At 36.4% G+C, this 26,258-nt stretch overlaps 1 protein-coding gene across 12 annotated transcripts in view; it reads left to right on the top strand.

Annotated features, from left to right (window-relative positions):
- NBEA (neurobeachin) overlaps nt 1-26,258 on the top strand; it is a 514,855-nt gene that overhangs the window by 472,551 nt on the left and 16,046 nt on the right. For 9 of the 12 annotated variants that reach the window (XM_074859824.1, XM_074859821.1, XM_074859826.1 and 6 more), the window contains 5 exons: nt 14,150-14,239; nt 15,730-15,922; nt 19,098-19,169; nt 21,326-21,481; nt 22,423-22,593. In XM_074859824.1, coding sequence (XP_074715925.1) covers nt 14,150-14,239; nt 15,730-15,922; nt 19,098-19,169; nt 21,326-21,481; nt 22,423-22,593 — 682 coding nt within the window. The remainder of the gene's footprint in view (nt 1-14,149; nt 14,240-15,729; nt 15,923-19,097; nt 19,170-21,325; nt 21,482-22,422; nt 22,594-26,258) is intronic. The other 3 variants (XM_074859829.1, XM_074859823.1, XM_074859819.1) reach the window with 1 other exon arrangement.

Here is a 26,258-nt window from a genome sequence, read left to right as displayed (position 1 = left end):
TAATGTATTAGAGATGATCAGGTAATCAGTATTTTAGTGAATCTGTGCTGATCTGAGTTCACAACCATTCCTGGATTCTGCTGTTATATGTTTATGGGGATTCAGAATCCTTTCATAGTCAAGAAAATACACAGTCCCTGGAAGTAAAAGAAAAAAGTGGCATACAGGTGGTTTTTTGGTCCAAAATGACATATTAGAAGGTTTGAGATTTGTTTATTATTCATTGTACTTGTGATTAAAAACCTCAGCATCCAGACAGAGCTAAGCACTGCCACTCTGTACATCACCAACCATTCAAACTGAAGAACTGCTGATAACTTCTTTAGCAGATGAGACATCAACCAACCCATTTGATAAATATTTCAGGTAATTCATTCATCAAAGGAATACTAGGGTGAGTTTGTAAATAACTCATAGCCCAGAAAAATGTCTTAATCTACCTTGAATACTATTTGGAATAAATTATTTGGCCAGTTCTCATCTACATTAGAAATTTCATATCCATTTTTGTCAGAACATCCTGGAGTCTTACCCAAATTGAGTTTAATGTTTTGCTGATATAAAAAGAACATCATTAACCACAATTGCTCTCTTTTATTGCAGAAATATATAAAATATAGGTCTTGCACATGAAAATTTCTTCTTTATTGTCTGGTTATTTTGTTTTTCTCCATATGGATGACAGGTACCAATTACTGATTTTTAAAATTAGCAACAATTTTAACATACACTTGAAGTAGTATTTTATGTGAGAGAGACAGAGGGATATGGGGTGAAAATTACTGCAGCTGATTGTAACAGAAATAGCTGGAAGGGGCTTCTTTTTTCCTATTAGCACAGATTTCAGTTAGACTATGGTGTCATTACCTCAGCATAAATTAACTATTATTCAAAACATTTCACACACAGCAGTTTATTGGAACAGATATTACTCGGTCTAAGTATGTAGTCATTCACTTAGAAAGAGGGAAAACTGAGCTTTCTAAATGTTTTAAACATATTGATAATGTGCCTCTTTAATGCCATTTTGAAGCCTGTGTACAGTATATCTATATTATTGTTTTCAATTTATGTCAAGAACAAAGTGAAGTTTTGAAGTATGCGTTCTGGGAAATAATCCAAACAGAATTATTTCTTTATAAGCTAAACCCTGAAAATAACTGAGAACATTTATTTTAAATATAACAGTATAACCTGTTTCCAAAACTGAAATTCTAATATACACTGAAGCTTCATGAATACTATATGCAACACCTTTCAGTATGTATGTTTTACCTACTTCCCTGTCAGTCCTATTTCAGCTCTTAGTTTTGAAGGTTTGCCTGTTCTCTGAGGTAGTTCTTGTGTCCTGCAGTGGATAAATTGAAGGCTGACAGATGGTTGGAGCCTCATCATAACCGCAGTTTGTAGTGAAGAGTATGTGTTTTTCAAATCTCAGAGCACCTTCTTAAGGTGGGAACAAGGCAGAAGATTTGTGATAGAAAGATGAAACTGAGAGCAAAGAGATAAGCCAGCATTTACTTTCCATTCAGATAAAAAAAAGAACCACTAGTGTTATATTACCACATTCTTAATCTAATGCATTTTATTTCATTAACAAGATTTTACTCATTGAGTTTTGCTATTTTTTTTTGACAAAGCAGAAGTAGAACATGAAGTCACACTTTTAATTTTATATAGTTTTATATTTATAAAACAAGAACAAAATACGCCTGCTAGATACTTTGATTTACTGAGTCTGTTCTGCTTTCCAAGCATTAAAAAATTTCTTCAGTGATCATGTTTTATTTCAGTAATAAACCAGAAGAAAAAAAGTCACAGCTAAAATGCATTCTTTAATGATTAAGTACCCTTTCCTCTTTTATTACTGCAAGCTTTCAGAAGGACTGTTCTGTTGTTTGCTTCCCCGTTTTCCTCATTTTCTTCTGGTAGGGGAAGTTCTTAATTGTAAAATAAGTAGAACTAAATATGATGTGTGTGTTCTGTGTAATGGCTTTCTGAAATGTGTACGTTATCCTTCTGTCAGTAAAGATTACTCATTAGTTGAGCTATTAATAATGTTTTCCATGACAGTGATATTCTCTAGACTCGATCCTATACCTTCATTTATTTACTTGTACATCAAAAGATATCAGTGTCCCAGTAGTTCAAAAGACTATCTGTTTATGATCATCTGAATTCTTGTCAACTACTGGCCAAATTGTCATGGGGTATGAACAGTTGCTAATAGATCCCTTTTCTCTCATGTTTTGGTTGAACTTCCTCATGAGCATGGTGTGTTTGTCCCTATGCTGGTGTACCAGAAATGTTCAGAGAAGAACATCCTATTGATGAGAGGACAGAGTGAAAAGGGGTGTGTAGCAGAAAAGCAGGAATATAGAGAGTAGCTCATGCCAACTGAGATAGGGATATTAATTGGTGTGATGTCAGATTAACTAACAGTTACAGGATCAAGTTCAGGTTTAATGGCAGAAGTTTCCTAAGGTCTATAGGCTGTAATATGACTGTTCAAATCTCAAAAGAGAAATTGTAGAAGCCTCATTAAATGGGTCATTTCAAGCTAGAATAGGCAAATACTGTAAAAATGCACTGCTAGGGAGAATGTACACTATGGGCAGATAGAAAAATTGGGACTTTTAAATCTATATCTTTTATTCTGCTACATTCTGTTATAGTAATAGCTGTAAGCATCATATGAATGCAAGTACTTTGTCACTAACTATGTTAAGTCTGTGCCTCATGGTTACACTAACTTCCATCATAAGTCTTTGCATCTTTTTTGTTTTAATTCAGGATTATCTTTATAAATTTTTAATTTTTGACAAATTAATGGTTAATTGCTACATTATGGGTGGAAATTTTTCAAGACAGTCAATTTAGCTCTTCGGAGCTCTTCACTGTTTAAGTCCCTCTGTCTGAGGGGTTGGTCCTTTGCTAAAGTCAATAGTTTGAAAAAAATGCAGTCAGTAGATGTCCTGAGCACCTGCCATGTATAGATTGCTATCCAGAGTTAGAGTTTACTACACTTTCTACAACCAAACCCAGTTGCATTTAATTTACGCCAAGTCACAGAAATTAAATACTGTCCTAAATATGCACATTCCCTTTTTTATTTCTTATATTGCCAATTTTGTCAGAATGTTACACAAAATGTATAAATGTGTAGTAGTTTTACAGAATACAATGTAAATTCATGAGCAAGAGAACAGTATTGAGGAGGGAAGTGTAATTGAAGTGGAAGAAAAGTAAGGAAATAACTTGAGACATTTTTCTTAAAAAATCGATAAATTCAGTTGATGGACAGAAAAATAATGAAAGAGGTGGTGGAATTTAAGAATTTTTGTTCTTTAAAAAATCATTCCCTCCCGAAATAAACTTGTCATGCAGGAACTTCACATACATTTATTGTTGATTTTAAAAAGTTTAACTGTGAATTTTTAAAGCTCACAATTTAGCTTTTAAAATAAAAAGCATAGTTAAAACCAGCTGTAAGCATTCACTGTCAAAGCTCTTAGTCACAATGAAAAAAAATTAATTAGAAAAGAGTGGATGAAGTTTCAAAGTTTCAATGAAACCTCCTGCTGATATTACTATTGCATTTTTATGGATAGGATGCCTATGCTTAAAGGCCTCTCCGCTCCTAAAAATTACAATTAAAAACATATATGGTGTCTTAAACAAAACCAAAGACAAGGGGAGGTAATAAATAGTATTAAACTTGATGTGGTCCCCAACAAATTCTCCCTTCCTACAGTACGGAGTAAAATTTTGCTATGTGTAAGAGGCAGTGCACTATTCCAATGACATCAGCTTCCCTGAAAACCATGAGAAGTAGCCCAGTGCTACTTCCTTGGCTCCACTCCCAATTACTCCCCAAAGCACTTAACACGTCTAGGGTGCTTGTATTTTATTCTCATCCTGGTTATTTTTTCCTTTTCTTCTGGCAGCTGTGCAGGTACCAACAAAACCAGGCTCTTTCTGCTTTTGTGACCTTACCTGGCTAGCAGAAGTCATGAGCCATTTGGTCACACAGCTTGAAAGTCAAGGGTCCTTCAGAAATATTCTCTTCCCCATTTTTTTCGCTTGATGCATTGGCCTGTTGAGAGCTGTGAGTGGAGGTCAGGTTGACTGCTTCTGCTTTGCAGACCATGCCATGGAATAAAGACAGATGCTCAGTTTTGCTGTTTTGTCCAGACTAGAGGTTGCTCCATGTCTCTTTCCCCAGGAGATGTTCATGAACAGTAGAAGTTTCTTCTTTCTTCGGCCTCAACGGAGAGGAAGATTAACAAGAGATTTTTCACAAGTACCTTCTCTGTTTTGTAACATTTCTACTCCTGGACAATATCTGGAGCTTATTATTGTAGGAATATAAAGGTATAATAATACCACTGTCTTCACTGCCACAAAATCACTAGCTTCTGCTTTCAGCTCAGTATTCTGGTGATGGATCAGTGACATGTGAGTTTGAATTTTTTTTATATAATAGGAAAACCAAAAGTGCCTTCAATTTTTGCCCAGAATAAAGCCCTACATGTGCTGTAGTGTTTAACTGAACAGGTCAGGGTGAGAAGCTTCTCTTCATGTCTGAAGAAAAGAAATACAAATGAGGGATGGAGGCGAAATGGAATTGCATGAGAAGATGAGCATTTAGACAGCTCCTGTCTTCTTGGGGGAGGGAGATGCCAAGGTGCAATGGGAGCATGAGAAGCCAGGTGAACAACAGAGGCGAAAAGGACAGAAAGAACATTTGGAGCTCTTGATGGAGAGGAGGAGGAAGGGAAAGGGTTAGGAAGCCAGTTCTTGGGAGCCTTGTAGAAGAAGTGAAGGATTCATAGGAATAGAGAGCTCTTGGTATGGTTGTTAATGCAGAGAAATGATGTTTGCAGCCTTCCCAGAGCTTTATGGGATTTTTTAGTCTTGACCTTTGGGACTTTTCAATGAATTCACTTTTTTCATTAGTGAATTCATTGAGATATTGTAATCTAGTTAGGCATTTTAAACAAAAAAGACTTTATTTTGTACTTTTGACTTGTGAAGTTTAGCAGGTTTCTAAATGCAGTTGATGGTGTTTTGAAAAATACTACTGGCAATTTTTAGCCTAGCACAACTGGAACTTCAGGCTTTCTGGCTGTTACTCACTGCTTTTCACATGTGGAAACAATTTTAGCATCCCAGACAGCAGCAGTGTTTTTTTAAAATTACTCTAAATTTTAGTGACTGCCAACTAAAGGATGCTAATGACAGTTTTCATGTAATTTTTTTATTCCTTCACTTCCTCTTTTGTAGACTTTGAAAATCTGTAGTGGTTCCAGTCAGAAAAGAAGCTACATTGAAAAATTCAGAGGATAGTTCAGTTCTTATTCAAGGAAATGTAACAAATTTATCTCTGCTTTAGAAAAGCCTTGAAATAACTTTCATTGTTGGAGATAATGCACTTGGAATCATAGGAGCCTTTTCAGAAAAGAAAGTTTGTGTCAAAAGTTTGCTCTGCTTCCAAGAAAAAAAAATTCCATCCCAAAGATCTAAAAACAAAAATGAAGATTTCAGCATCCTGGCTTGTATTTCATATGCAAAAGAGAAAAATAAATTAGTTAAAGGATGACATAAGGGAGAGGAAAGGAAACGCTTGGCTTAAAAGCAAAAACTCCTGAGTAGGGGTGTCAAGAAATAAGAGGTGTGACAAATCTAAGACTGTAATAGTAGATTTAAAATAAAAAAAAAAAAAAAAAAAAAAAGAAAACAGAAAGATGCAGGCAAGGATAGCTTCAAGATTTTGGAACTTGAACCTGACGACACAAACTCAAGAAGAAAGAAACAGTTTGGCCAGAATAGAAGATGATATTCTGAGCAAGATCTTGCTAACACCTAAGAGTGAGGACTCTGTCTTAGTAACAGGCTTTATACAACAGGAGGTACAACATTGAGGCAACAGAACTGGTTTGGTTTGGTTTGCAAATACTAGCCAGGACACATCTGCAATTCTGCATATTGTGATGCTTTGATTACCATCACATAAAGGAGTAATACAAAGGAGTGGTATCAACAGAGAAATTCTGTGTTGCAGGTGTACATTTTAGTAATTTGCATTGCAGAATCAAGATGTCAAAGACAAGCTTGTTCCATAGACCTAAACACCAGATGGGAAAGATCATCTAGATTGGCCTCTCACCCAACAAATCACACAGAGCATTTGTCCATGTAGCCTTTTGAATGTAACTGTAAGTGTTGGTGTCTGAATAATGAAAAGAGGATATGGAAGTGTTTCCTTATATAGGTAGAGTTTAGGTGATAAATTATTTCAGTCAGTCACCTTAAAGACTTATCATTTAAAAACAAGAACAAAAATTACTGTTTTAAAAAAAAAAACAAGATTGAATGTCTTCAGAAAAGACAAAATTTCTTGTCAGATCGAGAGAAATCCTTGTTTCTGACATTGTCCATTACGTAACAATAGGAAAATTATTTCAGGGCAATTATCAGTCATCTACAAATAAAAAATCCTGATTGCCCAGGTTTCAAAACCTTAACTATTTATGGCATGAAGTTACATATTTAATGAATTACTTTATGATGCTATTGCATCTCTCACAAAAGCAATTTAGCAGTAAAATATTTTCTAATGTGTTGTACTCAGTAATTTAATGATCAAAGAAAGCAGCATTTTCTTTTATAAACTTAATACAGATTTGGGAGAATGATGACAGAGCAATGATTTCATTTGGCATGACATCAATGAACACACAAGAGTTTCAGTAAATGTTACCAATCTGTATGGGACAGGAATTATTACAAATGAACAACTGAAAAAGATAATGGCATGAAATGAGAATAATAAAATGTTCTTTATATGAGGGGCGACCTCATTGCTCCTTACAGCTTCCTGAGGAGGGAAATTGGAGAGGGAGGTGGTGATCTCTTCTCCCTGGTGTCCAGGGACAGGACACATGGGAATGGTTCAAAGCTGCACCAAGGGAGGTTTAGACTGGACATTAGGAACCATTTCTTTACTGAGAGGGTGATCAAACACTGTATCAGGCTTCCTAGAGAGGTGGTCGATGCCCCAAGCCTGTCAGTGTTTAAGAGGCATTTGGACAATGCCCTTAACAACATGCTTTAACTTTTGGACAGCCCTGAAGTGGTCAGACAGTTGGACTAGATTGTTGTAAGTCCCTTCCAACTGAAATTATTCTATTCTATTCTATTCTATTCTATTCTATTCTATTCTATTCTATTCTATTCTATTCTATTCTATTCCCTATTCTATTCTGAAAAATAAAATTTTGAATGTAATTGTAAACAAACTATAAATAAATATATTACTTTTTTCAGTTCCAGCCTATGTTTAGAGTTTTGCACGGCTTTGACTTTACAAGCAAAGGGATGCTCCCTATCTGCCTTGTATACAGGCAAACAGCAGGGAAGAAAAGGCAGCAAAATTGCCATGGGCTGTGAGCAAAACCCACAGTTTTAAAAATTATCGCAACTATAAAAAGAAAGTGATGAACTGAGCAGCATGGCCCGAGGAGCCCCTATAACAACATAGACCTTGTCAGAGAAATTGGGAGTTAAAGCTATTTGCTTTAGAGCATAACAGTGTTTGCTGTAGTTTTTAGTGTAATTTAGTGAGAGAATTTCACTATATCAGTGGTAAACTCCTTTGTTCCAGGCAGAGTTGGAAGTATACAAGAAAGAGAAAAACTATAGAAAATTGTTTTTTTTTCCTTCTGGTATAGTTAGGGAGGGGAGCATTTCACTTTTTGACATCAGCCCTTTTCAGTGTAGTAAGTTTTCTGTGATTTTCAGGGGAATGGGCTGCTGGAGGGGAAAAGGAAGTATTTGTGCTCAGGCACACAGGAACCTCACATGAGAGTATGCCTGAAAGGGTAAGGGTCACTCTCAGCTAAACCTGCCTGGGCTGCAGGATATCCATCTTTATGGTATTTTTGCTTCAGCTTCTCTGTTTCTGTTTGTGAGAGGTATTGAATTTATTTCCCATTTGCAGTGTATTAACCAAATGCTTGCTTAAGCTGGCAGAGTGTTTAAAATATTTTTGTGTCATGAGACACAATGTATTGGACTACCAGGGACAAGAATGGGAGAAATATAAAGGTGAAAGAGGGAAGAACTAGGCATCACAATTAGTAGCTTAATGAGGTAAGTGTGAAAGTTAAAAGGCAGTGCTCTCTGTCACCCATGTGATTCATGCCTGTAAAGAGAATGGGAGAGCTTACTTTTCACATTCTTACTCCTTTCGTAGTACTATTTCCTTTCACAGAGGAATGAGGAAGAAGTTCAGGGGTGGACTGACTCTGGGAGGAGGCTGAAGGTCAGCTCTGAGCTATTGGTCGTCTGCTGGGGAGCCATTTAATTGCACACTGGATCCAATGAGATACCTCCTGTGAGGGGAAGGAGCTTAAGGTTGCCCCTTCTCCATTGTTAAATTAATAAAGTAGTGACCTGTGGAGAAAATCCATTTCTGTGCCTATCTTTCAGTCCCTTGAGTATCCTGATTAAATAACCGACTGTATCAAAGCCTCCAGACTAGTTGAGTCATTGCTTGTGTTTAAACTACAGCAGTTCTTTCCTCCAAACATACAATAATAAAATGGAAATCAATAATCTTAATCTAACTTATCAAAAGTCCTGAAGTTATTGATGCTACTTAACAGCTGTGGATGCAAATAAAAGAGCACTCTCTCACACCACTCATACAAAACAATAACATTTCAAGCTGCTTATGCTACCCATCAAAGGGCTGTCAATCACGTTTACTCTGAAGAAGATGGTGTTTGGGGGCTGTTGAGCATGCTGGCTGCATAGGCGGGAGAGCACATAAAGGATTCCTGTGTTTACTTGGATGAAAAAATGAAATAAACTTTCAGGAAAGGCAGAGTTGGATGACTATTGCTGTGGAGCATATTTCTCAAATGGCTACAGATTTTCGCTCTTCATTGGACCCAGTCCCCATGCACAGGGGAAAATGGATTGTAGAAAAACCTGAATGTGGTACACAAGAGGAACAAAACACACCAGGATTATGGGAATTAGTAATAAAAAAACTGAATATGTAAAAAAAAGTAATAAAAACATAGAGAAAGTCAGATAATACGTAGTTTAGAAAAAATAACTGATTATGTCAGTAATCAGTGAAGATGAATAAAACAGGGCCACTTCACATAAGAATAAAAACATTGTCTTACTATCTGCAATGCAGTCTGGTTTTAGGAATTTCTTTCTTCCCTTCATGATTCAAAGTAAAAGCGCTCATGCTTTTATGTTTCTTGTGTTTTGTAGTCACCAGACATCTCTCTCAGTAAAAAGGAAGTTTGCAAATGAGATGGACCATTAATACCTTCCTTGGTGATTTTACCTGCATTTCTAAAGAACTTTTTTAGAGAAAAAGTATGTTAAAATAAACTGCTTCATGGCTTAGCCTTTTTACAAAGGTATGTCAAAGAGCAAACAAACCCTTCACTTCTGTAATGTTTTAGATGAGTCAACTGAAGCATTTTGCCTTAGATTAGGGCTGTGCTTCTGAAATGAATCTGCCGATTGTCCCCATTTGCCATGCTTTCATTCACACTGCCGAGCAGTATGTGGAGTGTGTGAACTGGCTTCTAAGTCACAGAAGCAGTGTGTTCCAGGGGTGCAGCTAGCAGAGCTCAGCCACTGTTGGGGTCTGCAGCACACGCTGGAGCCAACCTGATGGGAAAACCCTGCAGTGGTCACGGTTTCAGCATGGGCTCCTCAAGAGAAAGGTGGCACTGATCTCTTCTCCCTGGTATCCAGTGATAGGACACATGGAAATGGTACAAAGCTGTATCAGGGGAGGTTCAGATGTGACATTAGGAAGCATTTCTGTACTGAGAAGGTGATCAAACACTGAAACAGGCTTCCTAGAGAGGTGGTCAATGCCCCAAGCCTGTCAGTGTTTAAGAGGCATTTGGACAATGCCCTTAACAACATTCTTTAACTTTTGGTCAGCCCTGAAGTGCTCAGGCAGTTGGACTGAGTGATCATTGTAGGTCCCTTCCAACTGAAAAAAAATATCCTATTCTATTCTACGACCAAGTCTTCTGCTCTGCAGCTCTGCTCCTGTTGAGTTACACTGCCTGCTGATGGAGGCATTGCCTTTGACCACTAAAAATAGTTCTTGCACCTAAAGAAACAGATTGCTCAAATTATTTAATGACAGATTTGTATTTCTTTTGACCAGAATTAAGAAATAAACCACAAATACTTCAGTAGACTGCATAATGAGCAAAGCAGATGTATTGAACTCTTAATTCCACAGGAAGCTGACACTAAGGACTGATCCTCCAGGTTGCAGAAGAGCATCCCAGTGTCCTTGTGAATGTACAGTCTGCCTTTAAGCATAAAAATTGGAACCCAATCATTTATTTCATTGGAGCAAAATACATTGAGGATATTGTTCATTGTGTCTAAGATTAGTACCATTCACAAGATCAGATGATTTGATATATTGATTTCTTAACCAAAATGTACGTAAACTTATAAGTGAATTTATATAATATATAATATCTCTTTATAATATTGTGAAATGGCCAATATTAAGTGCTGTTAAGTTGTGTTTTGCTTGATTGCATAAATTAGGATGTGTGAGATCAACTCATTTTAAATTTTGAATTGCCAGCAAGTTTGCAGATATTTTTTCTTTCCTTGTTCTGACCTATGATTATCAAACAATAGTCTAAGACCCATTTTCTCTTTCTGCAATACATGATCATATCCCAACAGATACTCCCTGAAGTGTCTGGAGTACAAATCTCATTTTATGTGTATTAAAAACAGTGGGAAATCTCAAATCAGCTCACTAAATAGCTTTTCTGCAACACCTTATTAAGAAAGTAAAAACTAATATAATTGCCACTTTGCTGTTCTGAAAGCGTTAAATTTGGCAGCCACTGAATTCCAAGGTTATATTGTTTCTGCACAAAGGACAGTTGAAGGTGAAATGAGAATAAACTTTATTTTATTAAAATTTGTATTAAATTGACTAGAATGTGTGTCTCAGGGAGTGGTGTAGCACTTTGCACACAATACTCAAGATCTGATGGGAGAAAAGGAATTGATTAATTCAAATGAAATGTTTAAGACCATTAAATAAATCTAAAGTTTGGTGATTTACAGTTCAAGAAAAACTGCAGTGTACACTTACCAGTTTTCAGATTAATTTCAGATACAGCTAGAGTTCTCTTGTAAACAAATCAATGTATTACATTATCATTCACAGATCTGTTCTGTACCTGCTTTTCATTTTGTGTCAAGTGATCTGATGGGAGGCAGCATTAGGAATACCCTTGGGCCAGTCACTTTATCTCTGTATGCTTATGTTTATCTTCTGTGTTAAGTTTTGACAAGGTTTTTCTGTCCTTTTTAAGTGTTGTGAGCTCCAGAGAGGAATAGCAGTTGTAGCTATGCACAGCTGTGGTGTTATGCAAACTATAGTCTCAGTGCAGTAGTTGAATATTATGGGTACTTTTTCAGAAACATTGTTCAGTTTCTTTAACGCTCCTAAGAGTTGTCAGTTTTACAAATGGTATTTTTAAAGAAAAGGATAACATTACTGTCCACAGGGTGGGGGAGAGGAGGTTGTCTTGTAAATGCAAGCCAGCAAAAATATTCAATATTCCCTGAATATCAAGGTTTTGATTCTGCATTTGTTCTGGTTACAGAAGGACTTGGCATTAACTCAAATGTTTTAAAATTATGGGTGTGTAAAATATGCAAGTGAGTATTTACCGGGACATCTTCAGCTGTAAAATAATAGTTAGTTTTGACAGTTGTGTTTTAAGTGTCCATTCCTCATAATCTGAAAAACTCATGCTGGTTTATTATCATATTCTGCTTCTCTTTCTCTTCCTCTATTACTATCATAAATCTACCTGAACTGAGAGGCAGAACCAGCAAAGTTTATATGTGCAGAATTTACAGCCAAACAATCAGAATTTGCCAAGACCGGACAACATGAAAGTAAACTTGTAAATTAGAATTGGGCTACACTGAAAAAAAAATTTAATAATTCATTTCAGTGTGCCAGTGAGAGAACAGAAGTATAATTTAAAGGATCACTATAAAGGGTGGGAGAGGAAGATCTGGTTTTTGTTTAGTATTGCTGCCAAATACAATTCACACTCTTATTTCAGCACAGAATTCTTTCAAAAATTAAAATTAAATTAACCTTGATAATTATTTGGAAAAAGAAAAATGGAAATTACTTTTCTGAAAATATTATTGACAGATCTGTGTGGAAGCATATATCACAGAGTGCCTGATATTGTTAATATTAGTCTTTGTCATTTTGAAAATTAAATTCAGAAACAAGTGCAATTCTCTTCCCTTCTCCCCACCAGGCAAAACAGTTCTAGAGTACTAAAAGTAAATAGAAAATACTACCTTCGGTTTGACTTGAAGTGAATTTTGTGTTCCTGTATAAAAAGTGTCTGCATGAGTAAAGGTATCTACGGTGTGTGAAGAGATACTATTTGTACGGTACATATAGATAGTTGCTGTATAGACGTGTACACACAGACACACATATGCCCACACAAATGAGTTGGTTTTGTATAAAGTTACTCTATGATTTTAAATTAATTCATCATTAAATTATGTTGATAAAACCCAAGATGCTCACCAGTTCCCAAGAAACACCCAGTGCCTTGGAGAATGAAGTTAATTCTGAATTAGTCAAAAAAACAAGAAATCACCTGTACTGGGATAATTACAGCATCAAATGCGCTAGGGCTACGATCCATTGAAACACCTTCAGTCGCTTGGCTGGACTTTGCATTAAGTTTTTTTCTTGCCAAATGCTTGTTTGTGGTATTTCATTATATACCTGTCAATCTAGGGCATCAAGAGTGGTAGACATTAGTGACCTATTAGGAAATCTCTCTCTAACATCTGTTCTTGCATCTATGCTGTGAAGTGGAGGAAAACACAGATTGGCTTGTAAGACTTATAAAATATGTAGATTGCAAGGATTCTTCTGTATCATGAAGTATTTGTTGTGCTTCTTACCATTTTATGTCTGAAAGAGATAACATGATTTACCAAGATAGTAATGTTTTCAGTGTTTTTCCATGTTTCTTGTGTGGTAGCGAATGAAAAATTCATAAAGCTCTCAAGAAAAATAAGGGTCAGTAGTGCAGGTTACAGTATATATATAGGTACATAATGCACAGTGCATTTCAAAATCTGCCAGTTTAGTTTTCTATGAATGCTTTAGTCTCAGTTTTACAAGGTCAAATAAAATAGTACCTGTCTGAAAAATAAGGAGTGTTCTTTAACAGTATTGCTTTTACAAGCAGCAATATTTTGCCAAAGTTCTTAAGAATATATCTTAAATATATTTTTGTTTGAATGGACTGTTTGAGTAGTGGAAGCATCTCAGTATATGGGCTGTATTCTACTTCCTATCAAATCACTCCAGATTTATTCTGAAAGTAGATTTAAGTCTTGAAGAATGCATTGGATTTGCTAAGTTTTTATTTCAAACCTGTGAAGCCTGAAAGCTCATGAAAAAATACAATAAAAATAAACATTAAATAAATACTCAGTGAATGTATGCAACTTGGAAGGATTTTTACATTAGTCTGAATGTGCCTGGCAAGATTTGTTTCTGGCATTTTTTTGTTTTAACCTACTAATGTTGTTGTTGAAATAGTAATTATTTTGGTTTTATTCTATTCTATTCATGAATTTTGTTTCTCAGTTTGCTCTTCTTTCCCCCCATTTAAGATTCCAGAGGCTTATTTTATTAGAGATCCTCATACTTTCCTCCTTACAAAGGACTTTATTAAGGTATATATGTTCTTTTTAGTACAAAAAAAAGCTCTCCCAAGACCTGAACTGCATGTCCTCACAGGTTAACATTTTCACATATAACGCCAGTTACTGGAAATGAGTATGGTTAGATGGTTAACTGAAGCATGCTTGAAAGGAGAAGCAAAGCTTGTCTACAAAATACTAACACTTGGATGAGTCCACAGCCTGGGAGGAGAGCACCGGGTGAATTTTCTGGACTTTTTTCATGGCTGACTTGGGATATGCCTGCATTGTCACACAGTGTGTTGACCTCTCTCCTTGATGCATATTGCTCATGACAGTCCCTCTCCCTTGCCCGCAGGCCATGGAGGCGCAGATACAGAACTTTGGACAGACGCCATCGCAGTTGCTCATTGAGCCCCATCCACCTCGGAGCTCTGCCATGCACCTGGTGAGACATAACTGATGGCTGGGAATGCATTCCCTTTGAACCTGAGGATCCTTTGTAGGTCATAAAGTACCCATTAAGCAACACTTTTAATGCCCTCCGTTGCCCATGCAGCCATACTTTCTCCTGGCAGCAACGGCTCGCAGTGCTCTAGCAGAACAAGGTGGAGCTTTAGTTTTCTATAGTCCTGGCTTTTCCTGTCTAATATTATATTAAAAGGCCCTACCTTCTTAAATATACGCCTGATAAATACATGTCTGCATTCTTATTTCTGCAAGTACTGGGAATGACTGCAGGCTTTTCTTAGAGTGAGCATGTTGTTTTGTTTTGTTTTAAAGGATGGTTAGGGGCTGATTTATGAACAATGCTTGCTTGACAAAAATGAAGTATATGAGTTCAAATTGTGCCGGAATCCTCTTGCCTGTTCCCCTGGGAGAATACAATGTATATTTCGAATTTCAATTTGAACTCCAGAATTCATTCCTAACGCATTCTTCTCTGTGCTTCTTGCAAAGAATGATATGAAATAGCCAAACTGAATGAGACGAATCTCTGTGCCCCTCGGTGCCTTTGATTAAATGCTTAGAGCTAGATATTTTCTTCTAAGTTTTGTAAATCGACAGTAATACGTGCAGTAGTTTCAATCATTTTATCTATCTACAAGGAAACCACTCTATCTAGTTGTACACTGCAAAAGTGGGAATTGATCTGGAAGTGTTAGCTGTGTTATTTTAAGTAATGTATAGATGTCAAACATACATAATACTTATATTCTTAAGATATGGATAATATATTTTTAATAATAATTTAAAGTGATAAGTAGAAAGGATTATTTGAACTTCTAGAAAGAATTCTATTTGTTATAACAGTGGTTGAAAAAAAACATATTAAAACCAGTACTTAATAACATTATTATTTTCTATGTACAAAAAACTGTCACTTCTAGAATCATCAAACAGGTTTATAATTACTTACAGACTCCCTAATAAGTATATACTTTACATAAAATTAAATTGTCTATGTTTGAAAGTGCTGTATTTCATTAAAGAATTCATTAAGAAAAATTAAATATCTGTGAGTTTTTGAGTCCCTCTTAAAATTTCTTTTTTCAACCATTGTAGTTTATAGCATTTATATTTATGATGTATTAATTGTTTAACTCTTTTATTTAACTCGTACTTCTATTGTAAGAATATTAACTGCTGTATAATTTTACATTTTGCTGTATATTAATTAATGCTAACAGTCATTTTGCGCCCTGTAATGATAACCCTTACCATACCTATTCTCTGCTTGTCCTTGTGTAATGATCCAATAATAGCTTCTGATCTTGCTCTCCTCCATCACTAGTGTAGATGTGCAGGTAGTGTTGTTTTCCCTGTATGTGCACATGCTTGCCTGCTCTTTTTTAACCTCGTTTTCCCTCAGACCTCCTCACTAATTGTGTTATCCCTTCTGTTTTCTTCTGCTCTCTTCTCCTTTCTACTCAACAGTGTTTCCTTCCACAGAGCCCACTCATGTTTAAAGATCAGATGCAGCAGGATGTCATCATGGTGCTGAAGTTCCCATCAAATTCCCCCGTCACACACGTGGCAGCCAACACGCTGCCCCACCTGACCATTCCTGCCGTGGTGACTGTCACCTGCAGCAGGCTGTTTGCAGTCAATCGGTGGCACAACACAGTAGGTAGGTTCTCACAGGCTTGTTTCATTCAAATGTAAGGACCATAACAGTGCAGCTTTAATTTTGAGTGCAATTTAGCCAGATGTGGGTTAATCTCACTGACCTGCCTGTGCACAAAAAATTACTGTTTTTTCTGGTTTGTGTCAAATAATCAAAGTTTGTGTTTTCTCTGGTGTCATTCCTAGAAACACTCTTCCTAACAGCAGCACATCACCATGGCAGCCAATCGATTTGTGGTTACATCAGGATCAGCCTTTGATATAATGCTTTTCAGGAGAGTGCTGCTGTTCTTGATGCAGCTGATATTAATATGTCCCAGGTTTCAGGAATACATACTGACATACTACAGGGTGTACATCACTGTCTCCTGCTTGAGAGAGATTTCAGGTCTGTCCAGGAGCTTGTCATAAGCCTTCCCCTGGGTCACCGTTAGATAATGTGGGTCCCTAAGCAAACCTAAGCAGCCAGACACTGAACTATTCTGAAGAGAAGTTTCCTCGTTCCCTCCCAAAAACCCGCCCAGCAGGGTCATCCCAAATTTGCCTTCCAGCCCCTCTGCTCACCTCTCCATATTGCCACTAGGACTGTCCTGTCTCTCTACCTGGACATGTAGGTGCTGAGGTTGTCCCAGGCATTACTGAATAAGTGGTGGGGCCTTGAGGTACATGAGGGAGTGAACAGGTTTCATTTTCTATGGTATCTTCCTGCTGTGATATCCCTTATGCTACAGTATCTGGAACCTTTGAAGGTTTCTTACCACCTGAGAAAAACAAGAAGGTACCTGGTATTTGAGAGTGTGACTCAGTAGCTGGCTCAGGAACTTTTTAGGGACTAGGCAAAAAAAAAAAAAGAAGAATCCTCCACTTTTTACATACAGGACAAACCCCTGGGCAGAAGTAGGTCCTCCTGGAAAAGGATTTGTGATATTTAGGTTAGATGTCTACCTCCAATAGACATAAAGGCATTCTAGATTACCTAGGATTTCACTGATTTACATGTAAACATCTCCTCAGTGAATAATTCAAGTCAGGTGAAATGGATCCCACCTCTTATGCACAAGGCTGGCCAAAGACTGGTGTTACAAGCAATAATTAGAGGAATGAATGGCACACAGGCATGCGTTAGATGATAGAGGAACTATCAGAGCACGTAAAGTTAATATCACTCTGAATTCTTGAATACTAATATAAGATTTAATATTACTATTATTCTGAACATTTAAATAATTTTAGTATGAATATTAAATTTTGCATGTATTCTGAATGTACCTGTTTTTGTAAACAAACTTTACATGGCGGTTTAGAGACTATGACAGGAACAGACCAGGATATCTGATTGACTTTCACAAATCCATGCATTTATGATATTCCATCAGCTGCAACTGCATTAGATGTAAAAATGTTTTGCCCATTTCTTTAAAATGAAAGAGGAAAATTTAGAGGGAAGAACAAACAAAACATTTTTAAAAAATATTACGTGACAGTGTCCTCAGTGGAAGACCCCAATGTCAGAAATGATTCAGAGGTACAGAAACTGTCCTCTGGTATTTTAATACTCTTTTGCCTAACATTGGTTGACTAATTCCTAATTAGTTCCCCTGGATTTTTCAGGGATGCTGCCCAAGTACTCTGTACCCATCATCATTCACATCTTCTCCATTTGAGAAGGCTTATTTAGTCCTTGAGTACGCTTTTTCTCATCCAGACTGTCCAGTGAGGGGAAGCCAAAATTCCTATCCATACTTTACTGTGACGGAGTCAAGGTCACTAATGTTTTAGTTTCCTGGATTTCAAGGGTTTCCTTAACTGTTATTTGAAGTCATCTAGTTTAGTAAAAGTCATGTTGACCTTTACAATGCATGTGACTGTTAGGTTTTAGCTTTTCATATATACTCTTGTAAAACATATAACGTTGCAAACATGCAGAATTCACATCATGAACCAAGCATGAACTAAACTTCACACCATTTGAAAACCTCTGGTGTAGATTTCAAAGAGAGGAATACTTTCTGAATATATTATAACAGGAAGAGACGGGAAAACAAAACTGTTTGGAGAATCAAAACTCATTCTAATGATTTTACATCCTGCCTGGCAATGTCTTTTATTTTGCAATTTCCTGCTATTACCATAATACTATTTTTAAAAATCACAACTCTAGTATAAAGGATGCATTCATCTGCAGAAATGTGTACAGACCACTTTTACTGTTGTGAGGTGTATGTAAAGCTTTAGGGTTTCTACCAGTAGAAGGCATTTACATAGTCATCTCACAGTAGAAGCAAATGAAGTTAATATCAGTAAAGATCTGTCCCAAACAGGTTCGGTTTTGAAAGGAGAGAAAGGAGGGAAGGAAAAGTTCTCAAAACAATGTTTTTCAGAAGCTAACAGGGCCAGCTGTAGACTCTGTTTTCTTTTACCTTTTCTGGTTGTCTATTGCAGTAGTAGAAAATGCAATAGTTGCAGTAGTAGAAAGTTGAGTTTATTCTCCAGAATGTCCTCTTATGGAGGATATTCTTGTGCAACATGGCAGTTCCTGACAAAAATTCTGTTTTTAGTAGTGACCATTGTGATTTATATGCTAGGGAAGGTGCTCAGAAGAGCCAAAACAATGCTATACATGCATGACAGCAGGTAACACTAAATATGCATCCCCTGATACACACTTGAACAGCTTAAGGACTGCTCAAGATAGAAGTAATAGGAATAATTGTGACAAATTTACTGTAGCCCACAATTTCCCAGCTAAAAATTCTAGATAAATCCGTAAAAAGGTCCAAGTTTCTGTCACTTACAGGTTTCCATATGTAAGAAACTCATAACAATGTTTAATCCAATTATTTTTCTTTTCTGTGCTATTATAAGATCTCCCCCAGTGATAAAACGTAGAAAACTTTCTCTGTTACGCTATTTTAAAGGAGTTATTTAGTGAATGTTTGTGGCTGCATAAATCATGATGAAATTAGTGCTCATGCATTTGTAGTTACTATTATATAACTGAATTAACAAATGCATATTTGTGTAGCACAGAAGAAATCTTAAAAGACTCATAGAACTAGTAAGAAGTTACTTTTTTTCATATGTAATAATGCGATAATGTGGTTCAGAACCTAGAAAAATCATATAAGAAATGTAGACAACAAGGTTGTCATGTGCTTTATTCTTCCTTTCATGCATAGGCCTTCGAGGAGCCCCAGGATATTCTTTGGATCAAGCCCATCATCTTCCAATCGAAATGGATCCATTGATTGGTATGTCAAAATGAAAATGTTGCAGTATATTTGAAAACAGCATTTTCAAGAATTATTGATTAAGCTATATTTGTATATTATGCTTCATTTAACACAGGAGATAGGAAAATATTTATTCTTGTCAGTCCTGGAGAACTAAAAGCATTAGCTATTGATGCTGAATGAATTACATGAGTGCTATTTGTTATTAACATCACCAGCAATTGGTATTTAAGAAACAACCAATTAAGTCACTTACATTGTCAGTCCATATCTATAATTCTGTTCTTTTATCAGGTCACATTAGTAAAATAAAATGTGAGGGTCTGGTAGAGTTCACATATTTTCATTTCTTACAGCCAGTAGTGTGTATCTCAGTGCAGATGCAGATTCATTTCCTTTCATTCAATTTATGGTTTGGATTGTTCAAGACGGCATTACTAAATTAATAAAGACTGGGTTTTAAATTGATACATAATTGTATTTTTTAAATCCAAAAATATTTGAGAATTGAGTATTTTGAGAAGTAGCATCTGCTAAAACCATTAGATTGCAGGACTTGTATTACTAACAGCCCTTATTTCTCTTTAATTGCAACTATTTGCTTTGTGGTTTGTTTACATTTTGCCATAGGCATATTTTTGAGAAAAATTGGGGATAGGGAAGGTTCTTAGAGACAATTTTGTAGCATTGATGAGAAAAAAAAAGCATTTTTAAACATCTCCAGATGAAAAGTTCCTTTTTCTCCTGTGTCAATATTCACAGTTGAAAGATTTATATACAAGCACCTCAGGAGAGTTAGTTTCCTCATTCTGTATGCTTCATTTGCTCATATAATGTCAACGGTTTTCTTTTCAGATTTTCTCTCAAAAGCTAGGGCACAACTATTGTGTCCACCTGTTCTGGAAATCTGAGTAATTTATTATTGATTATCTTCCAGTGAATGGACATAGAGGGTCTGGTAATTTAAATATGTGTTCTTGGAATGTATATAAACATGGTATTAGCTTTTACAAGCAAATTTAAAATAAGGGGTCTTTTTGGTTGAGTCTCTTATTTCATGCAGTGGTGAGCAATTTAAGTAGGATAACCAAAACTAGTGACAAAAGAAATTTCAGAATGTTGTCTGCATTAAGTCGTGTTCCTACGTTGGGAGAAATCTGCCTCTCAGAGTGAGTTTTATCTCACCTAACTTCAGTTAGCTGAAGTTAGTTGTCAAGATTCCCTCCATTGCTACTGTAGAAAGAGAAACCATCCTCTGGAGTTGTCTAGCACTTGGATAGCTATTACAGCATGAGATGACTTGCCATGTGAAAAGTCTCTCTCTCCAGTGAGTACAGAGAGAGTGTAGATAATTAACTTAGATTATATACTGAACTTTTAGAAAGTTAATATTAGGTGAGAGGGAACACACCTTTATTGTATTGTCGAATCCTGTCTGTTGTGTCACAGGAAGTAAAGAGCACATTAGCTGGTTACTCCCAGTCCTTCCTAACAGCTCTGTTTGACAGTCAGGGTGGCGGGATTCTTCATGAACCATTCCTTTTCCCTCTCTCGGGGGGAATTTCCAGGTGGCGTTGCCAGTTCTAACATTACTGCCCATGGCCTGGCTCCCTGCTTGAGGAGTAGGTGATAAGACAGTGTTGAAAAATCACATTAGATTTGAATAGCTTTATTGGTTCAATCCTTATATTTTTGATCCAGTTAAGTATCTGCAGGTATGGGGTATGTCAAGGTCACACAATACGAGCTGGGATATTTTCTGTAGAAGAGATACCAACCAGCAGGAATTTACTTTCTGCAGTCTTGTTAGCGTTGACTTGGTATTTTAAATGGACTTCCATCACTTTCCCCTAGTTCAGTTTGGTTTTGGAGAGTACTTCAGCAGAGCACTTAAAATATTACCACATATTACACAGTGCATCAGGCAGTTCATAAGAAATTCTCATCCCCTGTAAAATCTTTTGTCTTATTCAAAGGGAAACCAGAAATCTCGCAATAATTTTATATTTCTGACACCCATATAGACAGCTCTAAATGTTCATATTCAAAATGCTTACTCAACAACAAATTCACAGTTCATTGAAAGTTAAACGTATTCATTTTCTCCTGTAAGTGGATGACAGGAAGGTGTTGGAATGGCTTACTTGTAAAATGTGTTTTGCATTTCGTTACAGCCAATAACTCTGGTGTGAACAAACGGCAGATCACAGACCTTGTGGATCAGAGCATCCAGATCAATGCACATTGCTTCGTGGTCACAGCAGATAATCGCTACATTCTTATCTGTGGTTTCTGGGACAAGAGCTTTCGAGTTTATTCTACGGAAACAGGTGACCCTAAATACAACTATCTTTTTCTTCTTAGGTCACAAAGTCTTAATACTACCATATCTAATGCCTGTGCTTACCATTCGATAAATTATAAAGGGCAGTTTATAAAATTCTTCATTATTGTTTAGGCATAATAGCTTTAAGATTTTTTTTTTTTTTTTTTTTGAAGATAAAGGATTTAAAAGGAAACAGAAGGACATACAATTTTGTTAGCGGTAACTTTTGAATACCATGGTTGTATTCAGGGAATCGATCATATCAAAAGGATCAATCAAAATTTTTGTTACAATATTTTCATGGCTGTATTGTTTCCATCTCTATTTATTTAATGTAATAAGGAAGTAGGTTGCATACCCTGCTACGGGGAACTAATATTTTGTTTCTTTGTCTGATTGCTTAGCCTAATATCATTCAGTTGTCATGGTTGAAACCAGGACATCAGTGTATTGCAAAAAACTGATTGCAATAATAGAAAGAATGAGGTGATAATCATAGTAAACCTTAGTTTGACATTAACATGGCACAAATATACATTTTTAATATAATCATGTAACACCATTATGGAAAAGTTCATATGCTGTCTTATGCATATCATTCATTAAATTCACAAATAGTGTTCTAACAGCATAGCTTAAATACTGATGGAGCAGCAACTCCACTTAATATTCAGTGACTGCAGCACTGACTTGGATTTTCAGAGATAAGGGTTAGGCTATGGATTGACACAGAGCACAGCCCTCAGTAGGAACATAAAAAGAGAAAAAAAAAGTTTTATCTTTGTGATATTTTAATCTTGTTGTAGCATGTAGTGAACTCTAATTAAGGGACACGAGGCAAAAATTACATTTGAACTGAATATTTGTTGATGATTTAGTTAGTGATTTCTAAATGCTGCAAGTACTTAAAAAACCTGAATTTGTATCACTTTGCACTCCCACCAGGAAAATTAACTCAGATTGTGTTTGGCCACTGGGATGTCGTGACTTGCCTTGCCAGATCAGAGTCCTATATCGGTGGTGATTGCTACATTGTGTCTGGGTCTCGTGACGCTACATTGCTGCTTTGGTACTGGAGTGGCCGACATCATATTATAGGTGACAATCCAAATAGCAGTAAGTATCCTGTAAAAAACACCTTCCTGAGAGGTCCTCTGTCACACCTATTGATTTTTAGCATTCCATCAGCTTCAGAAGGTATTACCAAATATATCGATTACTTAACTTACAGGTTGAAAGTTGGTATAAGAAGAGCACCACATGCTAAGCAATTCATTAAATACTAGCCAAAAAAAAGTTTAAACAGTCCATGCATGGTAACAGTTAATAGTATGGGAGTAATTCTTAAATTCATAATCACCTTTATCACTTACAGCATCATGTCATCATAAACTAGATGGTTATGGCCTTTAAGTGACAGGACGTATATCACTATATTTTGACTTTCCTTTCCCCAGAAATACTTTTTGGCATTTTAGCTTACTCCTTTTGTGCTACAGCATGCTATATCAGCTGCTTGCCTTTTCAAAAAAGGAATGTCTCACATGCCATGGAATTAAATAAGTCTCTTTGAGAAAGGTCTTTCTATAGGAAGCAAACCTTTGGAGAAGCAATGTGACTGAATAAAAATAGAAAAAGATAAAATGTCAGGAGGAGTTTACATTTCATTTGCTGGGGACTAACTATCAGTGCTTTGCAGAGTGAAGGGGACACAAAAATAGTAATATTAATTTATGTAAGAAGGCACTTAAAGTACACTACTAATTTACAGGATCCCTTCACCCAAGCCAGAAATGTGACCACAGCTAAAGACAAGAGCAACTTTTATCCATGTACGATAGCTGTTTTGTACAACACTAAATCCATTTCATTCAAAACAGTTTCTGAATTCTGATGATTATTTTAAGCACAAGGATATTGCCTCTTTAGATAAACATGGAAGAATCCATCACTATCAATTTTGATTTCTGGTTCAAGTACTGACTGGAAGCAGTTGTAGACCTGTCAGTTACAGACATCTAAGTGAAATAATTTCTTCAACTGAATGTCTGGTATAAAAGTGTTTTATTTGTTACAAAGTAAAAATTTTGTTTATTTTGCAGCAGCTGATTTTTTATTGTGCTTTAATTTTCTTCCATTTGTCTATGAACAAAGCGGAGACAGATAAAACCTGACTTTCTCACCTGATTTTCTTTAGTTTTTATAACAGAGAATGGAGAGAAGAAAAAAAAAAAAAGTGTTCCCATAACAAATTTCTCTATTTTTTATGTATATTACAGGGATTTCTTAGCTCTTAATTCTCAGATAGGGAGGAATTCAGTCAGAAAAGGAATTTCATGTCAGGACACTCTGTTTAGCTTGACACCATTTTGCTTCCTTGAATGCCTGTGTCATTCATACCAAGTTTTAGTAATTTCTATGCTAAGAGTCAGGAAAAAAAAAAAAAAAAAAAAAAAAAAGAGCTTGCTCCTTTCATTGAAGAAAAAGTGTAAGACTTTTCCTTTACTTCATTTGATTATATGGGTCTTGGACAGCCTTGCCGTTAGCATCTCCCTACTGGCTGATACAAACTGCTCCAATTCTTTTGCAGATAGACTTATTTTAGTTCTGATACCTTTTTGACATCATGAACATATCTGAATGCAAGAAAGTGGTACTTTTTGGAATCTCAGGTTTTATATCTTAGCTGTGTAACTTTGGAAGTGTCTGCCTTGGAGATCTTTCATTTTATGAAAAGAAAGGATATCAGTCGGCTGACGAAATCAATGAAAAAAAAATTTTGTATTATTCGCTCTCTGTCTCTAACTCTATATGGATAAGGTGCTGTTTTGCTGAAGAAAAGGCCTTTTAGTCAGATTAATGGGAGACTGTGCCGCAGATAGTCATGTCCAGGCAAATATCTCACAGGCACAGGTAGCAGAACTCAGGAAGGTTAAATACCCAAGTCCACTCTGGTAGCTTCAAAATACATTGATCAGATTTCTTACTACTCATGTGGAAGACATGTTGAAGACTTATGTTGAAGAAGAGTGATGTCATCACTATTATTGCTATCTCTACTCAGTGGATTAAAGTTACCATGGATACCAGAACTTCACATGTTGTAAACATATCCTTATTGACAGATACTTTGACTTTTCATGAACATATACTTGAATTTTCATGAACATATATCAGTAAGGGTAGATCACATGCCTGAGGAACATAGGGAAAGTGGACACTTCAAAAGGGAGAGCCACCCTGCAGGAAAACCTGGATAAGCTGGTAGAGTGGGCTAAGAAGAACCTTATGAATTTCAACAAGGACAAGTGTAAGGTCCTGCACCTGGAAAAACATAATCCAGGAGTGCAGCACAGGCTGGATTCTACCCAGCTGGGTAGCAGCTCTGTGAAAAGGGACCTGGGGTTCCTGGTGGACAACAAGCTCAATATGAGTGAACAGTGTGATGCAGTCACAAAGAAAGCCAACAGAATGCTGGGTTGCATGAAGGGCATCACCAGCAGAGGTAAAGAAGTCATTATCCCACTCTGCTCAGAGCCTATCAGGCCACACCTGGAATACTGTGTTCAGTTTTGGTCCCCACTATACAAAAAAGCTGTGGACAGGTGTGGAGAGAATCCAGAGAAGGGCCAGAAAGATGAGCAAGGGACTGGGAATTCTGTCATATGAGGAAAGGCTGAGAGAATTGGGTTTGTTCAGCCTGGAGAAGGCTTAGGGGAGACCTTATCAACATGATCCAGTATTAAAAGTGTGGCTACAAAGAAGATGGAGACTCCACTTTTAAAAGGTGGAAAAGATGAGGGGTAATGGGTACAAGTTACTCCTGGGGAGATTCTGATTGGGGACAAGAGGAAAATTTTTCACAATGAGAAAAATCAGCCAGTGGAATAATCTCCCCAGGGAAGTAGTGGATTGCCCAACACTGGACACTTTTAAGATTCAGCTGGACAGGGTGCTGGGCCATCTTGTCTAGATCTTGCTTTTGCCTAGAAAGGCTGGACCAGATGATCCTTGAGGTCCCTTCCAAGCTGGTATTCTATGATTTTATGATTCTGCCTTTCAAAACTTCTACAATTACTAAATCTTTCTGCTGAAGTAATGACTACTAGATTCTGTTCCCTACCATGAACAGACATGGTAGTTGTTGTACGACTGATTCCCTGTATACTAATTTTCAGGAGTGAAGCATTCTCAACATTCCTTATGAAAATATGTTTAAAGTTTTACATAGTTAAAGCCACCAAAGTAGTAAAGAAATATTTCCTAATCTAATCTTCTTCTATACTTACTGGTAGAAGATTAAGATTTAGCTTGTAGGAAAAATGAAAGTGAGATGTTCACTGTAGGTCAAATCCAATCAGTTAACATCTTTAGAATGAATTTCCAGAAAGATGTAGATGATATTTGCAGTGGAAAAAAAGGGGATTAGTTTTTTAAAAGCTGTCATCTGGAGACACAGATAAGATATTTTACACCACAGACTGTAAGAAGGTGAAGAATTCAAAGAAAAATGTCAGATATAGTAATTATCTGGGTTAGATGTTTGACTTTATAATGATCTTTTAAGCTGAAAGACAGTTAATTATCAATTTCAACTTTGATGCATCCAGTTACCAAAAGGAACTTCAGCTGTTTCAGAAAATGTTACGGGGGCTAAAAAGCAAGCCCCCAGTCCTAAACAGTTTATGTAATTTAACATCTGTATAGACAAATGTAGATACAATTTCATTAGAAAACATAGCAATCACAATCATTTATTGTGAAATACTCTGGGGCAAAAG

Source organism: Strix uralensis, chromosome 2 (genome assembly GCF_047716275.1).
Source record: "Strix uralensis isolate ZFMK-TIS-50842 chromosome 2, bStrUra1, whole genome shotgun sequence".
In the NCBI taxonomy this organism is placed as follows: domain Eukaryota; kingdom Metazoa; phylum Chordata; class Aves; order Strigiformes; family Strigidae; genus Strix; species Strix uralensis.
The sequence above is the reverse complement of the archived record's forward strand: the minus strand, read 5'-3'. Positions and strand labels throughout refer to the sequence as shown.